Below are 21,911 nucleotides of genomic sequence, written 5' to 3'. Positions count from 1 at the left end.
AGTCATATTAAAGATATGATTTCTTCTGTCATTCCTTATTAACAGCTGACATGGGAATGTGATTTTAGTCTGTTCTCCAGCAGACAGAGAGAGGGAGAGCAAGTAGGAAAGTAAGGTACTGCAAGTGAGATTGTGCAATAACTGCTTCAATTACTTGTCCACATTAAGTACCCACATGTGTATGACTCTTCCAGGTGAAAAATAAAAGAACACTGATTGGTTTATATGTTCTTTTGTGCCATTATTGTGGCAGTAGTTGAAATTAGGAGCCAGAATAATTGTGCAACCTATAACAGATTTCTTTGTTATATGACGTAATTTCTCAGAAGTCAGTAGAACCTCTTCAGTCAGAAAAGCTTCACCAGATTTATTGAACTTTTCTGTGGCTATTCGTTGTAGGGATTAGATAATTCCAGGTAATGGAAATGTGGTTTTCATTAAAGAGTTCTACAGAGCATACTGTACATCTTTGGCAAAGAAAGCAACACTAAGGCTAGTCTTCTAATGCTGCTCTTCAGCTATTTTAGGTGGAAAAGCACTAGTGTTGGAGTCTTGTTAAAAAAATTAATTTTTAAAGTTCTGTCTTCTCCTTATTTTAACAAGGAAGTTTATTTAGAAGAATAATTTGTTCTTCATGTCCAGGAAAGCACTGAATTACACTATGATTTATGACTTTTATTGTGGCATGGTAGAGTTTGAGGATAATGTTTATTCTTGTTCTGTTCTATTGTTTTCCAGGGCAGAACTGCCCTGCACTGGCTCTGCAACAATGGCTACCTTGATGCTATAAAGTTACTGCTGGGCTTTGATGCTTTCCCCAATCACATGGAGAACAGTGAAGAGAGGTATTGTCTGTCTAAAGGTTTTATTTTATAATTGTGCCGAAGGGCTGCCTTCCATTTAAACGTTAAATGTTCAGATGCTGCAGGAGAATCATCTTGTATCTCCAAGGAGTGCTGTAACCTTGGGCTTCAGCCTAAGCAGCTTTTCTAATGTGAAAGTTCCCTTCTTTAACTAAGACATTGTAGCTTCAACTTTTATACTTCCGAACCATGAATACTTCTGGAAGTATTTACTCACTCTAGTCTTGTTGGAAATATTAAAGATCTTTCTCGTGTATATAGTGTTGATGGCAGATACATATGGACAAAGGATGAAAAGGCAGTTCTGCTGCTGTTGAAGTAGATTGGAATTTTTCTTTTATATTTGATAAAAATACAGCAAGAAGAAAGAAAATGGGCGAAATGTAATGTTATGTTTTAAAATGGTGATTACAAAGTACCTGGTGGTTAACTGCATTCTAAAGGCTGTATTAGGGCCTGTATTAGAAAAAAAAGTCTCCTATAATCATAAAGAGACAGCACATTTGCATCTCTTTTCTTTATCTTTCATTGACATATAAATAATAGTTTTATAAAAGTGATTTGGGTTGTGGAGTTCGAATTAGTCACCTGACCATGAGGATAATTACTATTAGCAGAAATTTCTAATGCCTTTTTTTAGAGTAGATGACCTCCTCATAATTATAAGATTATGAACAGCATACCATATAAATTTGAATATTTCAGCATTTTAAATAACTTAAGGTGTTTGCAACCCCATATTTCAGTTCTAAATTTGAGACTTCTGCACTTAACTGATTTTAATTGCTTTCTTCCCTCATTATTTTTCTTTCATTCTCCACTCTAAACCATTCAGATTTCTCTTCCTTTTCTGTTCTTATTTTTTCTTGAGAAACACAAATGAACGTATAACTAGTTTCTAATTAAGTAGTGTCAAGACTCTCTTTAGTAATTTTTGATAGAAAATTGAATAAACAGTTTTAATTAAATTATTTTTATTAAGTAAGATTAAAAGCCACAATTTTTCCAGATTGGAGATTGCTGTTATCCTTACTTTGTAGAAATGTACTAATGATGCTTAAATGTCAGGAAAATACCTTAGCTGTGGTTTATCACAGTCATTCAGATAGTATATATTTTTGTTTCCCTTCTGGAATTAATATATATATAATGTATAAATCTAAATTACTCAAAATACAGCTAGCAGTATTCCAAATGTCTGCTGATAAGCACTAGTGTGTGTGCAGAACAAAAGAAATCCCCAGTATTTCTAGATGGATCAATCTTTAAATATAATTCTCCTAAAATATATGTAAAAATTGCACAGTTGCATCTTAATAAATATCTACAAACTTTGTTTTATTGTTAAGGAATTGGAAGTTTGGAAAGTGGAAAATCAAGTTGAGTGTTGTAAGAGAGAGGAAAAATAACCTCATGGGTATGGTTCACCTGTAATTGCATGAAATTGGTTTTGAATCAGTAACAATTTCACTACCTAGTGACTTTTTTTTTTTTTCAAATATTCCTATAGGAAAAAAAAGCTTCCCTTCTTTTTTTCTAAGAGTGCAGTATGAGATACCAGTTAAGAATTCCAATGCAGTGGTTTAAACTGAATGATTAGAGAAAATATAGAGCTGAGATTGCATCTAGAATTTTAAAGTGCCCACTTGCTTGCCAAATATGTGATCAAGTGCTAATCTGGGGGGTATTGGGTTTGTTGTTCTTTGCAAATTTATTTTGTAACCCAACCTAATGTCCTGGGTGCATCAAGCTGCTGCTTGACCACCTTCATGTTAAATTGCCTATAGCAGCTGATGGCTGATGTCTTCATGTGTTTCCCTGTGAGGCCAGCTTGATTTAAAAGCTATCTGCTTTAGAGAGAACCAAGGGAAAAGGAAATTTACATCAAGCTTTGAACTGACACAACAGAGGAGAGTATGTAAGTGTCCAGTCATAAAAACCTCTCTTCAGATTTGATTTAAGTGATTATTTTACTTTCAAAGGTAGCTCGAATGGAGTTAGAGAATCCACATTTTAAAATATGGATCTTCATGACTGGGATCTGCAATAGAATGCATTGTTTTGGTAGATACATGGTATAGCATTAAGTTTACTTTATTGTCTTTTGTGTCTTTAAGGTATTCAGAATTAGGACAACTTTAAAAATGTGTTTTTCTGAAATAACGTTCCTTTTGAAGTTCCCATTTCTGGGTTATCAAATATCTGTATCTCTTTAAATGCTATCAGCAGCACACCTTGACATCGAAATTTTCATGTTATGTCATTGTCTTTATTCCTGCAGACACTTCAGCTCAGATACTGTTTATCCTTCCATCAAACCATTGCTGTGTGGCAGGTCCAATTGTGCTTTCTGTCTTTCTTTGCTTACCAGCACTGTGTCCTAGCAGGTTACCATCAACAAGAGCCCTAATTTCCACAATCACATGCATTGACACTTGCTGTTGGATAGTCTTATGTTAGATGGTCTTGATTATGGTTTGTGACTGATAATTTTCAGTCATCAAATGTCTTTCCCTGAAGTTTCAGTGTTGGTGAGGGAGATATGTAAATTTTGCTCCCACGTCGACAGTGGGAAATTTGGGAATTATTTTGAAAAAGGCTTAGATGTCTTGGACACCATTAAATCCCAAAGCAATTTAATATTTTGAACATCTGTGTCCATTTGAAAACAGACTTAAGTTTTCCTAGTACTTTAAAAAAGATAATGATTCATTGATATGGATCTAATCCTGCTGCTCTGTCAGTCATAACGTCTTCAGTTGATGTTACAGAAGCTAAGCCAGATTTGACAGTAGATTGCTAGAACTTTATATATATAGAAATAACAGAAAAATTATTTTAACTTATTCTTTCTTTTTATTTCTGTGTGAAAACTTCAGTAACACGTTTTAAAGACTGCTTTCCTAAAGCAGTTAATGTTGTGGATAGGGCTTTGGGAGATTTTGTCCAAACACTTCTGATCTCCCCCTCCCCCCTTCCATATTAGGAGACCAAAATAAGCTTTAAACATAACCACAGTGTGTAGAATGAATAAGGTAGCAAAATAGTGCCTAAAAAGATGAGAAAAACAGCCTACTGAAAGAGTGTTTCATCTGTCTTCATACTAGAAGTTGCTCTATTACAAAATGAGGGTCAAGAAATGCACATAATAGCTAGAATTCTAGATCAATAGTAATTGTTGTGGTTTTGGTTTTTTATTTTTTTTTTAGATATACTCCACTTGATTATGCCTTGCTCGGTGAACACCATGAAGTGATTCAGTTCATGTTAGAACATGGAGCTCTGTCTATAGCTGCCATTCAGGATATCGCTGCTTTCAAAATTCAGGCTGTCTACAAAGGATACAAAGTTAGAAAGGCTTTTCAAGAGAGAAAGAATCTTTTAATGAAACATGAACAACTGAGAAAAGATGCTGCTGCCAAGTAAGTCTGAGACTTGAAATCTACTCCAGCACATAGACATTTGTTTTAAGTGTGTGTTTATCAGTGTATGATTTTATCTGTTGATCACTGTTTTTTGTTTCTCTTGGTAAAATTCATGAAACTGAAGGATGCATGTAACTTTCATATAACTATAGACAGATGAAAGTTATTTTCCATATAATCTCAGTTCAAATAACAAAACTTTAAATAACAAAACTAACTTTATATAATACACCATAGCAAGCCAAACTACCAAAAGCTGAGGAAATAACATGTTAGCATCTGTGAATTTTTTCTTGATATTCTGCATGATGATAAAAAGGCTTGGAAAACATTTATTACTGTAAGGCAGTGGAAATATTTATTTGCCCATCAAATCTTGATATCAGTTTTGAACAGAGATTAATCAGTAGCTGAGGAAAAAAAAACCCAACAAAAACAAACCAGGGAAGCCTGGTTTAGTAAAGCTTAGCCTGAATTTTCTCTAGTAACCTGTACTCCTGGTTTCTAGTTGCAACTTCATTTTGAGCCTTATCATTCTCTGCACTTTTATTTTCTGGTCTTGAATTAGAGATTTCCTATGAATTCTCTGAATTCTGCAGTTCAGATTGTCAGTAAGATGTGTAGGTTCTGACTGAATTTCAACCCAATTTAAATGTGGTAATGATAGCACAGTGGCAAAATTCTAAAATCAGAAGGTACTTAAATGATTATCACAATACTTTGCTTGTTGAAGTTTATCCTTAAGACTCTTAGTATGAGATTAGTACCTGGTTTCTCTTGAAGAATTCTGATTCTGAAATGAAAAAAACATAACAGTCTGAAAGGGATTCTGCATGATTTGGGAATATTATTTCAATAAAGAGAGATCATATGAAAAAAACACAAAACATAATTATTGCACCTAAAGGTATTTTTGCTGCATCTGTGTATCACAGACAAATTCAGCTGTACTCCACTCTGCAGAATTGGCCAGTCAGACCTTCACTGAGTTTGATTGCTGCCACTATAAAACAATTATTATTTCCCAGGAAGAACCAAAGCTAGAAATACCCAATAACTCACCTCTTATTCACATCTTTACATCCTGAAGTTGTAATCTGTAGCTCCTACTGTTTGCCTTTTCTGCTGAAATCAGTGTCAGTCAAAACCATGTATGGAGAAGCTGCCTTGGAAAATATTACTTTTTAAAGTGGAGAGCTCTGCTTATTCCTGTGTGGTCAAAAACTGACTTTACCAAATGAGTTTTATCCTTTGCAATGACAGTCATTTTTAGAAGAATCTCTGATCCACCGTGTAGAAGATTAAATGGAAAAGAATTGCCTCATGGAAATTTGGGGATATTTTTATAATAGTTTTCCTTTGTGAGTTTCTGATGTAGTTTCTGAAACTTACTTAGCTGTTGTTGATTTGTTTGAAAACAATAGAAACAAAATCTGTGTACCAAATACCATAAAAAGAGAATTACAGTACAATTGGAGTGTACAAGCAAATCAGGTTGTCACATAACAAATTTTATTTAATTGCAATTTTACGATCTGTAATAAACTGAAGGGGACATTATGTTGTCATCATTCTGTGTACCCATCTGTGCATTCCACAGCTAAAATTGGCCAGGGTGTTCCTGCATACAAAAAACTATTATCCCTGCTGGTGTTTAAAAATCTGGTCTCCAGATAAAAGTAGATATCACATGGGGATCCAGAATGATGGTGAACTCCTAGACTGAACACACACACCCTCTCCCCAACTATTTCACTGTAGATCTTTAAAACTTGCTTTGTAATATGTTACTTTACAGAGTCTCTCTAAGATAAATCACTCGTAAATCTACTTGGGTTTAGATAGTCTGTTCTTTTTCTGTTTTGGTTTTGTTTTGTTTTTTTTTTTCTTTTTACCATAACAAAAAGTTGGCCAGCATCTCATACCTATATTATTTTCTGATAAAATTACATTCACTACATTTAAGTCCTATGAAATATTTCTATACAAATATGTTCTCCCATGTTATCTCCTATATCAAAGAAATTGTAATTTATAACATGAAGTTTGATGAAGGCCAAAAACAACATGCACACACATAAGTCACTGAGCAAAGAGACACACCAGGAGATCAATTTGGGTAAGCTACGAATCCTTGACAGGGCTCAAATGTAAAAATGCAGTTTACAGGAGGCAGAAGCTGGGACAGGCTGCAAAGTAAGAGTGTAAAAACATTGCTCGGGCATGTAGATGGTGTCAGAAACACCAAAACTCAAATGGAGTTGAGACTTCAAGGAAATGTTACAGGTTACAAAGTGAATTTGTGCTTCTACATTAATAAAAGTAGTCATACAGTAGTAAAAGGCTGAGCAAGGACTATGTGGGCCTGATGCTGAATGGTGCATTTAGTGACAACAGACACCAGTGTGGCACAAGTACCCAATGCCTTCTGTTCCTCAGTCTGCCAGAAGAAGGTCTCCCAGGCCTCTTTGCTAAAAGAATTGTTTCAAGGAGGAGCAGAACTGCCAGCTGTGAATGAGGATTAAGTCAGGCTTGAGAAAATTCATCCCAAACAAGTCCATGGGACCAGGTTGGCTGCATCCAAGGATACAGAAGGAACTAACTGATGCCCTTGAAAGGTCACTTTACTGTGTCTTTATAAGGTCACAGAGACCAAGGAAGGTCCCCTATGATGGGAGGAAAGAAAATGTTGCACCCAGCTTGAAAAAGGGCCAAAACAATAATCTGGAGAACTGTAGCCTGGTTGGTGTTTCTGGTCTCTGGGGAACTTTTAACAGGCAAAAGTTGTGACAAGAAATTTTGTCTGGAAATAAAGAGAAATTCTTTCATCCTTGGGATAGTAACCAGTAGAACAGCCCAAAGAGGTTGTATGGTCACTGTCCATAAAGGTTTTCAAGACATAATTAGCTAAAAACCTGAGTGACCCAATCTGACCCTGTTCTGAGCAGCCTGTTTAGCCTTGCTGACTTCCTGAGATCCCTTCCAGACTTTAAAAAGAGGATTTTAGTTTACTTATTGCAAAACTAGATACTTAAGAAAATAATATTTAAGTGTTTAAAACATATTCAGAGAAAAATAATTTCCAATATATTGGATTTTGAAAGGGCTGCAGAACTCATTCCTCATTTGTTTACTGGCCCTTTCAATTTCTCAGGATGAGCTCCTGAATCCATACTTCTGTTTTTCATTCTGGCCAGTTGAAGGAAACTGATTGAGAATGTAGATGTGAAAGGGAAATGGCTGAAAGTGAGTAAGTAACTCATGATATTTAGGAAGAGAAGAACAGCAAGAAAATAAGCAGTTCAATTAAACAGCCTTCAGCAGATTTAGAAAAATGTTCTCATGGCAGGAGAGTACAAATAGATGATGAGGTTTTTCAAAATACTGGTGGTTAGCCCTGCATGCTGAGAAAAGATAGGGGAGTGTGGCAACAGAGGAAATAATGAGCTCTTCACCAACCTGAAAAGTGAAAGCACATATTGGAAATTTGATGTAATTACTAAAATTGACAGTAATAAGAACATACAATGATAAAGCTAAACAAGCTGAGGTGCTAAATAAGAACTGGCAAAAGATGTGAGGTAGGTATCACAATAAACCATTGTAAACATAGTTATTGGAAAAGGAAGAGTAAAGAAACAGTTGGTCCAGGGGAGGAGATGCTAAGTAGACTGAACTGTTCTGTGGGTTTGTTGGGTTTTTTTTTACTTCAGAAGAAATTACATCAAACCAACTCAATTTTCTTTTGTGTCTGAATAACAAGTTTTGTGGCCATGGATAAACAGTAGCTGTCATTCAGACTTGCCTGAAGTCTTCATACTTCCTCATGAGAAATTTCTCACCTTTAAACTGGAAGTGTATATTGATGAGGATTTCACATAAATCCATCATGAAATTGTATTTTCATTTAAAAACTAAATTTGATTTGAATATAGCACCAAGATGCAGAAGATTGTAAGCACATTGAAGACTAAATTAGAAATCAGAATGGCGGTAAAATACATAGAAGAAATGACCGAGGAAAAAATAGGTATTTAGGTAAGAACTAATGGACTGCTCTACACAACACAACACCATCAACACAGGAATACTGGACAGAAATTAACTATTGTCTTAACATTTTTATTAAGGACTATCAGTTTATAAAAGAGTGTTATAGATCAGAAGTCATAAGTCAATGGTATCATTCTTTTGAAAATAGTCATCATGCTAGATTGTGTAGTAGGAAATGCTGTTTATAGAACATGAACTATAACTCCTCTTAGTCCAGAGAAAGCTCTACTAGTAGTAGGATCATACCTGGAGATCCATTTTCAGTTGAGATTTTTTAAGTAAGTTTTTGGGTTTTTTTCCCAGGGATAACTTTAAAAACACTGTCCTTTAAAATATATTTCAGTGTGTAGATAAAAAAGTTAAGTTTCCATTCTTAACAGAATAGAAAATGTTGAATTCATTTTAACAGAATCAAAAATTCAAAGCATCTCTGTGTCTTCAGAAACGTGCATGTAAGGCTGAAACTATTCCTGTCCATCTGCTAAAAGGCTCAGTTTTCATTCTTTCACTTCTGCAACAAAATACGAGCTTTTGACCATTCAGGACAAAATTGTGTTGCATTTATAATGGAAAATGTTGGCCTGCCAGCTCTGTTACCACTGTTGAGCCGTAGCTGTCTAACTTGAGATCCCAAATTTGGATCCTGTTGGGTCACCAGAACCTCCTGAGAGTGACTGAGAGCCCTGACATTAGAATCTTGTCTACTTCCTTCACTTGTTAATGAAACCTAGCCTTTCAAATTGTACAACAGTAAAACTTGGAAATTTTAGTTTCAAAAAGATCATCCTCTGTAATACCAACTGAATTTCTGATTAAATAAAGCAAAACACAAGGGGAGGTTCTTATGTATTCAGGAGTCTATTATTCAATTAAGCTGTACTGTGACAATTGTGGTGATGCTTTATGAATAGGGAGCATTGAAATCTCTTCCCTCTACTCTTCCTTCAATTTAATCTGAAAAATTAGCATGCAGATAAGACTTTTAAAGAAAAAAACAACGCTTTTACTTCTTGGTTTCTGGTCCAGTGTAATTTCAATAACTTTATGATTGATACGTTGCTGCAGTTACTGTTTTGAGTTGATCTGCTCATCACAGGAGTGCAGGCCACTCCAACTTGATTGTGTATCCCACAGTCCATCTCACACTTCCTTTTCTAATACCCTGAATAGAGGACATTGATAATAGGCTGCCTATTCTTGTGAAGAATAGAAAATTATTATTCTGTGAATAGCAAGAATCAGCTCAAATGGCACAGTAATGGCAGTGAGATCCATAGTGTACACAGTCCCAACATCCCCACATACTCCGGTTGTGGAATGCCAATATTAATTGAAAGTGGCCACTTTTTTCATGCCAGAGGGAATTCTGAATCCCAGGCTGCTAGGAGTGTATTTTTTTAGATCAATTAGCAGCTTTTCAGGTGCAAAGTTCAATCAGCCTCTTCTGCAGAGCAGAGTTGACAAGATAGCACTGACAGATAAAGTTAGGGCTTCTCGCTGGCAGCCGGCGCTGCAGTGACACGCGCTGGCAGTGACACCACTCACAGGAACTGGGGCTGGCGTGCTGCATAACTCACCTGTCACACGCCGTGCCGGGAGGTGACGTGGCAACAGTCTGCACACTGTGTTGGAGCACTGGAAGCAAGTTAAAATACCAGGCAGCTACATGATACGGCATTTACCGCCTGTCCGTTCCAACAGGAGAAGTGTCACTTCATCCAACAACAGGGCTTAATTTATAAAAACAGATTCAGTGGGAGGGAGGGAGGTATGTAACGTTTGCTGTGTGCTGTTGGGTTTATTCTGCTTGGTAGGAACAAGAATTTAAAAGATAAAGTGCAGTGATAGCCCCCTGTATTTCAAAATAGGCTGCAAAATTTTATTCAATGGATGCACCTTTCCTAAGTTTGTCCAACATTCTCTTTTATGGCTACACTATTAAGAGATACATGACTTATTTCATTTTGGAAATCCAAATATCACCATTGTAATGGCATACTATGTGCACACGAGTTTTTAATTCACATCTCATATTATCAGTATGTGTCATTTATATGACATATAATGTTCATGTAAAATTAATTATCTACCAATGACAAATACATAGCAGCACGTTAGTACCAGCAGCTAGTTCAAAGTTGGTTTATAATTGTCTGTACTAACTATGGCCTATTTAATTATGAAAAAATAATTTTCAAAGATATTGTGTCTTTTGTTAAAGATTTTGCTTTTCAAATACAGTGCATTGCATTACTACTCACGTGAAAATATTGCTCATTACTAATTACAAACATAGTTATTAGTGTCATGATTATTTTTAAAGTCCTGCTTTTAATTTTTGTATATTTATAAAACCTCTTAAATTTAGATGTTTTCAATAAGTGTTTTAAGATCAGTCAAAACAACTGGAAACTGAATGGGCAGCTGGCTGACAAGGACTTAAAGGACTTAACCTTCATCAGGCTGTAGCTGCAAGTCAGTTGTTGTTTTGGATCAAGCTAAGACATTTCAGTGCAATATGTGTCCTTTTCTCACGAAAAAGATGTCAAGTCAAGGATTTGTTGTGGCAGTGTCAGATTTTTAGAGAGGAGTGTGTTTGTTAGATACATGCTCCCAAGGTCTGATCTTCAAAATTCTTATGATATGGACTGTAATTGCAGGAAACGTGAAGAGGAAAGTAAGAGGAAAGAAGCCAAGCTGCAGAAAGGGATGCAGAACATGGAACAAAACAAGTTTCGGTTACAACAGAATCCCACAAATCGGGAGAAGGCCACCAGTGTCCCACAGTTACCCAACAAAGCAGCTGACACACAAAGCAAGAGGCTTCTGTCCCTCAATGCATCACAGATCCAGCCAGGAAGAAACAGCAGAGGTTCACCTAAAGCTGGTCATGACAAAGGGACCCCAAAGGAGAGCTGCGTGTCAGCAGAGCCTCAGAGTGAAGGTCATAAGATCAGGCAAGGTTTGTGATATTCTTTAATTGTGCTCTGCTTTGTCCACTTCTTGGGGGTATTTTATGTGCAGAACACATTTTGTCTTTCTGTGATTTCATATTCTTTCATCACTTGAGCAATTTGTGCAGCAAGGTAGAGTTAGATACAGATCCTTTTACTCTCTGTGAAGTAGTGAAAAACACCAGTATAGTGTCTTACAGTGTCTATAAAAATACCTAGAACATGTGAAACCAGGCTGTGGGCAATTGTTCTATTACTTGCACTCTTTGGAGAAAATAAGATTAAAGATATTTAACCTCTCTGCGGTGCACATGAAGAATGTTAATGGAGGAATGGTAACTATGGTTTTTAAACCATATGATTTTTAAAATTTATCTTCTTGCTCAATCCAAACAGTCAGTGTTTGAAAGAATGCTATGCCTTTTTTAGGTAGGCATTCTCTTTTTGTTACTGAAGTGATGCCAGGAAAGTTGATGCAACAAGGATCAAACCATGACGTTGTATAGTCAGTTCTCTTTAGGATTTTAATCAATCCTCTTGTGACCAAAACTTTAATGGACTTCATTGGTCATTTTATTGGAATTAAATATAAATTTTGACCCTTTGGGCTGTGAAAACTGTGATTCAGTTGTTGGGTGTTTTCTGATGTGGTTATCCAGTCAAAAGGGTATCCTGTAAAGACATTACAAATAGAGCATGGTTTCACCAGGTTTTGGATGATCCAGATGATTTTCTGGAATGACAGTATATCAGAGATCTCTTACTTTTCTCTTTCCCCTCCTGCCTACCCTGTAACATCCTGTCTGTTACATTTCATCCTGTCTGGTCTATTTTTTGCTCTCCTGTTAATTTCCAAGCAGAATGGAAGGTGAATGGAAGATGGGGAATTTTTCAGTTTTGCACTCCAGTCTGGCTTCCGAGTCACCCTCAGCAGAGTGTTTAAAAGCAGTGATCAAACAGCAGCAAGGGAGAAATAGAAAGGACTTCATAATTTCATTCAGGATGTCAAGGGAAGTATTGAGAAGCCAAGTGCTTTGGTTTCCTGGGTCAGTGGGTTATCCTGTGCCAGGATGCAGCATGGATAGAGCAGGAGTTTTTCAGGCATCTAACTCAAATGTAATGATAGAAATAAAACCATTTGTAAAACATTAAGTAAATGAAGGTGTTTGGGACTCTACAGTGACCAGCAATCATGTCCTCTTCTGATTCTTCCTGCTTGCATTTTTCTGTTTATTTACGTGAATCCTAGTGTGCCCCAAAGCAAAAACATCAGAGACGTAAACTATGTTTTCTGGGTCAGAGACTGAATTTGTTTTCAATTTGTCTGTCTAAAGATTCATTGAGGAAACACATCAAAAGCAAGTCAAGTTGTGTCCATTTCCATTGTGGCAAAGCAAATGAGGGGACAAAAGCTGAAGTGAAACATCAGGTTGCAGCTGCTGCAGAAGTGGACAGAGAAAAGCACAAGGAACACGCTGTCGACATAACAGGTGCCCCTGCTCGTAGGAGCAGGAGGCTTTCTGCTTCTGCCTGTAGGACTGCCAGTGCTGGGGAGAAGCTGAGGGGGGATCCAAGCCAGCCTCCCTCTGGCAGGAGGGACCACGGGGAAGGAAGGGCCGTGTTCTTCTGCGATGTCAGTTGTACCGGTGGAACGGCGCAGAACTCAAAGCTGGGAGAAGCTTCTTCCAAAGGCAAAAGGCACCAGCAGAAACCCAGAAATAAAGAGGTAAAGGATAAGAGGTGTTCACCAGCTGGTTCTAGTAGACCAGGAAGTGCCAAAACAGTATTTGTAAGCAACAGAAATGACAGCCTGCATGCTGTAGAACAAACTGTCAAAGTGGGAAACAATGAAACGGCAAAAAAGGCCTCTTCATTATTGTCTGCTGAAGCAGAGCCTACCAGGACTGTGCCAAGAAACCCAATAGCATGTTCTGCTTCTGATGACAGTTTGAACTTGGAAAAAACAGGCATAACTGGATCCAGGAATGCAGATGATCAATTATGTTCTATTCCATGGCAAAGTACAAATATTGAACTAATCCCTTTAGAGATTCGAATGCAGATCATAGAAAAAGAAAGAAAAAGAAAAGAGCTTTTTCGGAAGAAGAACTACGCTGCCACAGTCATACAGAGGACGTGGAGAAGGTAAGATTACTGTTTCAGTGGCTAGGGAACAGTGAGATACAAGTAGATGTAAAAGAAACTAGGCTTGTTGGCAATCTGCTTTACTTGGCTTACAATGTTTCCAGTGCTAAACAGGGCAATTAATAATCTTTCTCCACACAAGGGAAAGTGGGTTCCAGTTGTGTAGAATTAAATTAATAAGTTCATAAAAAGTGCAAGGTAAGTGATGACTTTTAATAATCAGAGAAATCACTGAACTTCTATTTCAGGCACTGATATTTCTTTAGAGAGTGCAAATCAGGATTTGCCTAAACCTGGAGTTCAGTGGTGTACTTGAAATTGTGCTTTGACCTAACATTTAAGCAGATAACCAAACCACAGAATGTTTAGATGCTTTGTGTTCATCACCAAAACTTGAAGGTAGCTTGAATACCTTGATTAAGCAGGAACAACTGCTGTACAGAAGAATGTACAGAATGCTTTCAACGACATTATCCTGCTTTCATGAATGTGTGAGTTTCAGTCTCAGAAATGCAGTCATTCTAAAAGTACAGGCTCCTTAATATTTAGTTTCTTATCAAAATGGGCAGGAAGAGTATGTAAGGGAAGTATATAATATGCAAATTATTCTTATTTCGTGTTTTTATTTAAGCTTTCTTTGATTTTACTGGATGCAGAAAACTATAAATTGCTTATGTTTACCAGTATTCTTTCCAGGTCTCTCACTGGTTTAACAGTTTCTCTGAGGGACTCTGAGTTGAAGATGTCCCTGGCCATGGCAGGGAGGGTGGACAAGAGGGTCTTTAAAAATCCCTTCTAACCCAAACCACTCTGTGATTCTGTGATTCCATGCCATATTCCTCTGAACTGTGAAGCAAAGCAGACACTTTTCCTCCCAGGGTTCTACCACTTCTGGTCTCTGCTGCTTGCTCCTTGGCCTTCTTTCCTGGTGTAGATCCCAAGTTCTTGTCTTACTTGTTCAAATCACTTAGATACCATAAGATAAAGGAAGCCAGGAGTAGGTTAGGAGAGTGTATCTGCAGGTGATGGTGCTGCTGCTGGCTCTGCTGCTTTCACTCAACACCACTTTAAAATCCTTACAGAGGGGCAGGCACGTGCCATGGCTTTAAGACAAAGCCATGATGTGTAGTGAGTGCTTGTGCAAATTTCCCCACAAGAACTGGGATACAAAGCCATGCATTAAGTTGAATTACCTGCACAGAAATCTGCATTCCACTTCCACTACAGATTTTGGATAGGCCTTTCTAAACTGTCCACCTGCTGAAACAGGGTAGGTGTGCATTCTCTCCAGCTAACACTTTGCATTTTGGAAATTGTGGGAATTAAAGATTGTTTAAGTTACATTAGTTATTTAAATACTTAATAGTGAAAAATATACTTGTTCCTTTTGCAAGAACTCATAGAACAGTAACAAAGATCATAAATTCTGCAAGGCTGCAGGACACATTGGTTGGGCAGTCCTTCCACCATCCTGTGTTTGCTTTTGTTCCAAACTTGCACAGGGTAAATAGCATGTACTTGTAGGCAGCAGTAAAAATATACAATATTATTGTGTAATTCTACATTAGAAACATGTAGAAGTACATGTTTGAGTTTGGGAATTTCTCTAAATTAGAACTAAATGCATTTGTCTCACTCTGCAAATTTTATAGTCCTGATTTACTTATTGAAGGCAAACAGAACAACAGACTGGTACTGGTCTACTTAAGAGTATTAAACTTGCCATTCTCAGGAGAATGTTTCAATTCCCAAATCTGCAAACTTTATAAATGTATTCCTCAAAAGTGTACTCTAAGGTGTGTGGCTTGCCAAAGGTTAATTGCTTATCCTGCTCATTGAGGCTTACAGATTCTGTGTCTGTGTTCTCTCTCCTGGGGGGCACCGGGGTCTGTACCGTGTTCCAGGGCCCACAGGGAGCCAACAGAAGCTGGAATAAGTTGCTTGCTGTCACTGTTGTTCTCCCACTGGAGTCAAGATGTATTTTTTTAAAATATATTATTGCTGTGTGCATACTTTGGCCAGCAGTGGTTTTTAAGATTAGAACTTCTGTAACAATGAGCGAGAATACCACTTGCCAGCTTTGTTGTTCTGCACGTGGATATTCCACTTTTCTTTTATGTGCAGTAGTTTTGTTGACTAAGCATCAGGTATCTTTTAAGGCATTGTATCAAACTTGGTCCCATTCTCCTTTTTTCTCACTAGGATCAGAATGATCTGTTATGAGAGAGCTGAATTAAACCAATGTGCACTTGCTCTACAGATAACTGCCTACATCTTCTCAGTGTCAGAACCTCACAGTTGTTTTCTTCTTGTTAAAAACTACCAGAAGTTCTCTGCAAACATGAAATCACAGCTGGGTCCAAAGGTGGAGTGACTGTGAGTGGGTCATTTCACGTATCAGGCAAAGGCATCTGGCAATAATTACTGAATTCCAAGAGAGTAGCTTAGTATTCTTTTCTGCTCCAGTATAAAACAGTTCCTCAATTGTTTTTTGTGCAGTTAAGTATTCACTTAACCCATCCGTAGCTCAAGTTATGTTAGCAAGTCACTGCAACTGTGCTCCCTCTTCACTTTCTTTTCCTCTCTTACCCTGTTGAAAAGTTAAAAATGGCGTGTTATTTAAGAAAACTGGATCATTTTTTCCCTCTGTGTCTCAATAATACTCCTGTTCTGAATTCATACCATGCTTCACAACTTGCAGGCCCTGACAAGATGCAGTTGCTGCCTGCATTTGTTATGTACTTTAATGAGCTGCATAACAGTACATGCCTAAATTCTGAAGCTTCAGTAAATTAAGATTAAATACATTTGTCTCACCCAGCAAATTTCACAGAGGTAATTTACTAAGCTTATTGAAAGTTTAAAATTATTTAGGCTGTAACGGAGCATATCATCCCCCTTTGGCATTCTATTGCGCTTTTATGTACTCATTTTTTGCATATGGCTGCTGCTTTGTTTGAATTATGTAGTTCATTGGCTTAGAACATATATTTAAACCGTTTGTATTTGGCTCGTTGTCTTTTGTTTTAATTTAGAACTTGTTGCAGAAGGAGCAACAGAAAAAAATCACCTTTCTCTCTCCTTCCTCCTTCGCTTTACGGGGCATCCAGTAGAAGCCTTTTGAATGCCAGAGGGGATGATGATCAATGTGTTTTGGCCTGTTACCAAACACTTATAATTAATATTTTACAAGTGTTACTCAATGCTCATTTGTGACAGGTTTGTACTGGGAGGATTCAGAGTTAATTGCTAAGCCAGTTAATTGACTTGAGAGTGTGAAACGCCAATATCCGATTGAATACTTACCTCCGATTCAAGCGGGAAAGAAAAAAAAAAAAAACCCAAACAACTCCTCGTTGCCGGTGCCATTTGCCACCGGAGTGTGAGGGACAGATAATGTGCTGCTGCCACTGGCAGAGGGCTGTGACTGTGTGTAAGATCAAAGCAGCTGAGGCAAGGTTGGGTCAGGAGACAGGGAGCCTTTGAAGGGAAGGGAAAAAACACCGATTGCTGCAAACGAGGTGAGGGGAGCATCTTCAGGGGAGGGGGAGAGCAGCTCTGTTCTCTGCGGCGGAAACGTGCAGTTGAACCCACAGGAGGCAGATTTGGTTTGTCTCTTGCACTGATTGACTGAAGACATGAAGTGCTAAGGCACACGACAAAGTTTGGTGTTATTAAGCTGTGAATATAGTGAAAATGAGGAAGCAGTACTGATTATGCTGTTACCATAAATATTTATAGTTTTGTCTTCTGATGATTTTCTATTTATAAAGCAGCTGATAAGCTGATGTTGAAGCACTGTAACTTTTGATACCTGTAATGCCCATTCTTTAGTAACTGTGTGAAACAATGGATGCATCCAAAATTGAACCCAGCTCCTACTTTTTCTTCTGAACAAACATTTCTCATCCAAGTGGCTTAGCACATCAGTGGGAGTTCTGTTTTCCCAGTTACTCATGTAATCCACCATGTGAACTGATGCGTGGAAAGCACGGAAGTAAAAACAGGTCACCTAAAACAAGTGCTCTTCTCTTTTCTGCTCTCTAGTTACCAGCTAAGACAGGAGTTGTTTCAGCTCCTTAGTGCTAAGCGGCAGTGCAAGGAAGATGAAGACAAATGGAGACAAGAGGCAGCTGCCTTCTTCATTCAGGTTGCTTGGAGGAAACAGCTGAACCATAGCCCTCTGAAATCAGTTCCTTCATGTAAAAATCTGAAATCCTTAAACAAAACCAGCTCAGCCATAAAAACCAGCAAGCAGTCCATCCTAAAGCAGATATATGGTAATTTTCACTATGATTTATTTTTAATAACTGTGCTTTTATTTTTATAACAGAGTGTATTTGTCTATGCACTTTTACCTAATTGTTAAGAATTTAAAATATTTATAAAAATTAGTCTGAATCTCAGGTGTTCTGGGCAATTGTATTTATGTTTCAGGTTAAAAAAACCAAACAACTCAATGATTTTAAATGGCTGCTGCTAAAGCTGTTTGAATCCCCACACAGCATTGTTTCAGCACTGATATCTTGAGCAATCAAATAATTTGTTGTCAGAGCTGCTCCCCATATATCAATGTGGAAAGAGAACAGAGCAGTTAAGCTGGGGGTAGTTGGCTTTATCCATGTAGAGTGGCTATCTGGATCATTTTTAAAGCACTGTTTTAAACTTAGTTTGTTACTGTTTTAAAAATATTTTCATTTTAAGAATAGGTTCAATGTTGGTAAGTTTCTGTATGAAGATAAGTGGTCTTTTTGGCAAGAGCAAGATTGTCTTTTATAATTCTGCACTGCTTTGCACTGTGCCTGAATGTGCACGTGCAAAGGAATGCATCTTCAAGAAAAGTAAAGAAGTATTGCTTCTAGAGTTTGAGTTCCTTTACAGTGTGGATCACTGATGGAGTAAGGATATCCTAACTTTATGTACTTTAACAGGTACTAGGTCACTTCTATCATGGCTCTGTAGCTTTGAGAACCAAAAGGATAAAATAAATAAAGCTAATAAATTTATTTTCTTTTTTTTTTATAGCAATTGAGAAATGCATTTTAACATTAGTTAAATTTCAGTTGTGGTTGTCACGATTTTCTGTCATATGGAATGTCTCAGGAGTTTCTCCACAAAAAATGAGAGTAATTTTTAGGATAAAATAATGCTGTAGCTTACTGAAGTAGTTTGTAGCTATACACAACCACGTGTTTATGTGCTAAACACAGAGCTGTTCACATTGTTTGTTAAAGGACGTTCTCAAGAAGGCAAAGTGTGTCAGTCAACAAGACCTCCTTCTAAGCTGAAACTTTCTGATGTGCAGCTGGTCTCAGGTAGGACACATCCATTTTAAGAATATTTTGATGTTTATATACCTGAGATTGGTTTCTTAGATAAGAAAATAATCTGCTTAAGGACTGGGCTCTCTTATCAAAATGAGTAACTACTGCCAGACTGTTGTGAGTGCACTCCTTCCTTCACCACTTCTGGGTTTAATTGAGTACTGCACTTCTATCCTTGAGTCATTTAGATGATAAACTTCTTTAATAAATGCCACTTGTCATATTTTTTAAAGTGTATTACGGATTTACTTGGGGTTGGGAGCATGAAGGTTTAGTGCCCTGCTGGGCATTTGGTGTCCTGGCTGTGTTACACCTCAGCCAGACAGGCCACAGCTAGATGGGAACACAGCAACTGCTTCAAGGAGTCAGGACTTCAGGTAATTTGCAAAGGGAAGTAAAACACATTTTCCAAGTAGTTTAACACAACTCTGAAGTCAGAAGGAAATCTGACAGTGGACCTATCCTTGAGTTTGTTAGAACTGTAGGTGAATTTGTGCCTTACTAAGAGACAGAGGCCTTTTTCTTTCACTGTCTGAGAACTGTTCTAATTAAGAGGCATGACCAGACAGGTGTTTGATTGCCACCACTTCATGCAGATAAGAATCTAAATTTTAAAAGAGCTTTTAGCTCTTTTCATTTAACTTTTCAGGACAACTGATCTCCCTGTCTTCTGAAATAAAAAGTCTTTTTTTCGAGGCTGGAGTGGCCTTTGCTTTCATAACTTGGTGACGAATAGGTTAGTGATAGGAACTCTGCCCAGTTCCTTTAGAACACTACCTACTTTTATTCACCTAATAGGAGCTCAGGGAACTTTAGCCCTTACTTAAAAGACAATAACATGTTTTTCATCTGCCTGCCTTTGTGCATGACAACATTACGTTTGTTGGAAAAGTTCAGAGCTGTCAGTGGCTAATGCCAGATACTCCGTTTCTGACGTAGGTGCCTGGAGTAGGTCAGAATGGACTGTTCAGTTTCATTCTTCCCTTGCAGAAGGTACATCTGGGAAGGTGAAGGCTGACTGTCAGCCTGAGTTTTGATGCTCATAGAGCTTGTGGAAGAAGGGTGAGGTGACAAATCTGTAACGAGGATTGACACCCAACTCACTCAAACACTTTGGAACGGGGAATACATAAAGGGTGTTCAAAGGAAATACTCAGTAAGGCAGGTGACATGTAGAAAAGGGATGGGATATACAGGCATAGAGCTCAGTGCTTTGGAATATTCTGGCAAACAGGCCCTTTAAGATTATTACCATTAAAACATTTTAGAACTTGAAATGTGTTCTTTTTCTAATTTGTTTGGATTTTTTAAAATGAAATAGATTCCTTTTGTCAATTCAGCAAGGGGCACTTAAGAGGTGGTCTGTAGCAGAACCAGACAGCCTGGTTCTTTGTTTTACTGTGGACATTAAAGTGTGTTCAGAGTTGCAAAGGAGCAGGTTTTGCAACTCTTGGCATTAGAAAGATGTCCTTAAGATGTGCTGAGTTCACACCCTCAATGAAACATTTGGATTTGCACTTGGGATGACCCCGGCTAGAACGGGATAAAGCACTGAAATGTTTGCAGCTAATCTTTACAAACCAGGGAAAGGAAAACACACATATTAGTTGTAGCACATTACAGGAAATAAGAAAACATTGCATGAGCAATTCAGAGCACTCTCTAGCCCCTGGCCTAGTTTCCCTGACTTTCTAAGAAGAGCCCACTGCTTACCTCATATTGCTTAAGATTGCTCAACACAATCTTTTTCTGCTCTTCAGCAAATTCAGCCAAGAGTCTAGTGTTAGTCTGGAGCCCTACATTCATTTATGGGGGTGAACGTCACTACACCCATGAGAGTCTGCTGAAGTCCCACACGCAGTAGCAGCATCATCAATGTTCCACACAAGCTGTACCCAGTGCTGCAGAAACCAAACTACTGAGAGACAATCAGCAGTGAGATGCCAGGAAACAGGCATGTTCTGCTCCCAGCAGATTTGCTTATGAAATCTAGAACGCAGTGCAGATGAAGCTGCTTTTCACCCACTAGAGTTACTCATCAAAACTATTTTGTTCTTTTACAGTGAACAACCTACAGTGTGTTAATTTGCTGGAGAACATGGGAAAATCAAGGCAATATTCATACAACATGAGACCAACCACTGCTGCAAAACCAAAAAATACAAGACTCAAGCATTAAGCAAAACAATGTTTGGAATTTAAAATCCATTTCAGTACAGCTGTTATCTTTCATAATGTATAAGCCATCTATGACATAATAAACTTGAACACTTTCAGTTTTGTATTATCACAGCATTACATACCAAGCAGACTTCTAAGGAGCTGGACTCATTTTGTATACAAACTGCTTTTTAAATGCAACTGTTAATTTCTTTACCAACACAGGATGAAATCTGAATTGCATTTGAAGACAGAAATGAAGCACTAAGCCCTGTACTGCAATAACGTTGTAGGGGCAATCAAAGCTTTCCATTGCAAAAAATAGGAATTTTGAGTATGTTCATCAAACAGCGTTTCAAAGAAGAGGGAAACTGTACTAAAGATACTACAGTTCGGAGAGACCAATGTTCAATTTTACCTCAAGTTCATGAAATTAATTTCAAAATCCAAGCAGGAAGGGAAGAACAGCCTTCATGCTCCACTTCTCTACTAAAGAAACAATTGTTCCTCAGATAACTATGGATTTTGAAAGAAATTTAAGACACGTTGACAAAAAAACACTCATTAAAGAAATTGCTTTCACAACCTATGGAAGCTATTTAGGCTGTGTTTTCTACCCTTTGAAATTATTACCATCTTTTTAAACTCTTTTTCTATGTGTATTAAATAGAAGCAAGAAAAGATGGGCCTTACTCTAGAAAAAAATAGTTATTTTAATAGCTTTGGAGCTGCCACAGTGTACAGTATTTACCTTGCACAAAGTATTTAAAAATGTGAACTCAGCAAAAATAAAAAATGTTACTCTAAAGCATACTGTTTTCTGATTTTTTTTTCCACTTAATACTACACAATTCTATTTTTTTAAATAATGTGATGCTTCACAAAATAGATGAGCAGAGTCAGTTTAAATCTGTTTCTCTGCAAGCTCTTCAGCATCTAGGACTGGACTTTAACACCCCTCACTGTGGTCATCACATTTTAATAAAA

The 21,911-nt window shown here is 37.5% G+C and overlaps 1 protein-coding gene across 2 annotated transcripts in view; it reads left to right on the top strand.

Moving 5' to 3' along the window:
• Positions 1 to 21,891, top strand: part of INVS (inversin) — an 82,254-nt gene extending 60,363 nt beyond the window's left edge. For both annotated transcript variants that reach the window (XM_083877764.1, XM_083877763.1), the window contains exons 11-17: positions 739 to 845; positions 4,073 to 4,285; positions 11,002 to 11,303; positions 12,630 to 13,440; positions 17,488 to 17,720; positions 18,675 to 18,755; positions 20,828 to 21,891. In XM_083877764.1, coding sequence (XP_083733890.1) covers positions 739 to 845; positions 4,073 to 4,285; positions 11,002 to 11,303; positions 12,630 to 13,440; positions 17,488 to 17,720; positions 18,675 to 18,755; positions 20,828 to 20,943 — 1,863 coding nt within the window. In that variant the 3' untranslated portion in view covers positions 20,944 to 21,891. The remainder of the gene's footprint in view (positions 1 to 738; positions 846 to 4,072; positions 4,286 to 11,001; positions 11,304 to 12,629; positions 13,441 to 17,487; positions 17,721 to 18,674; positions 18,756 to 20,827) is intronic.
• Positions 21,892 to 21,911: the final 20 nt, after the last annotated feature.

The sequence above is a fragment of the Zosterops lateralis genome (genome assembly GCF_965231275.1).
Source record: "Zosterops lateralis genome assembly, chromosome: 1".
Lineage (NCBI taxonomy): Eukaryota > Metazoa > Chordata > Aves > Passeriformes > Zosteropidae > Zosterops > Zosterops lateralis.
Note: the sequence above shows the minus strand (reverse complement) of the source record. Positions and strands in the feature narration are given on the sequence as shown.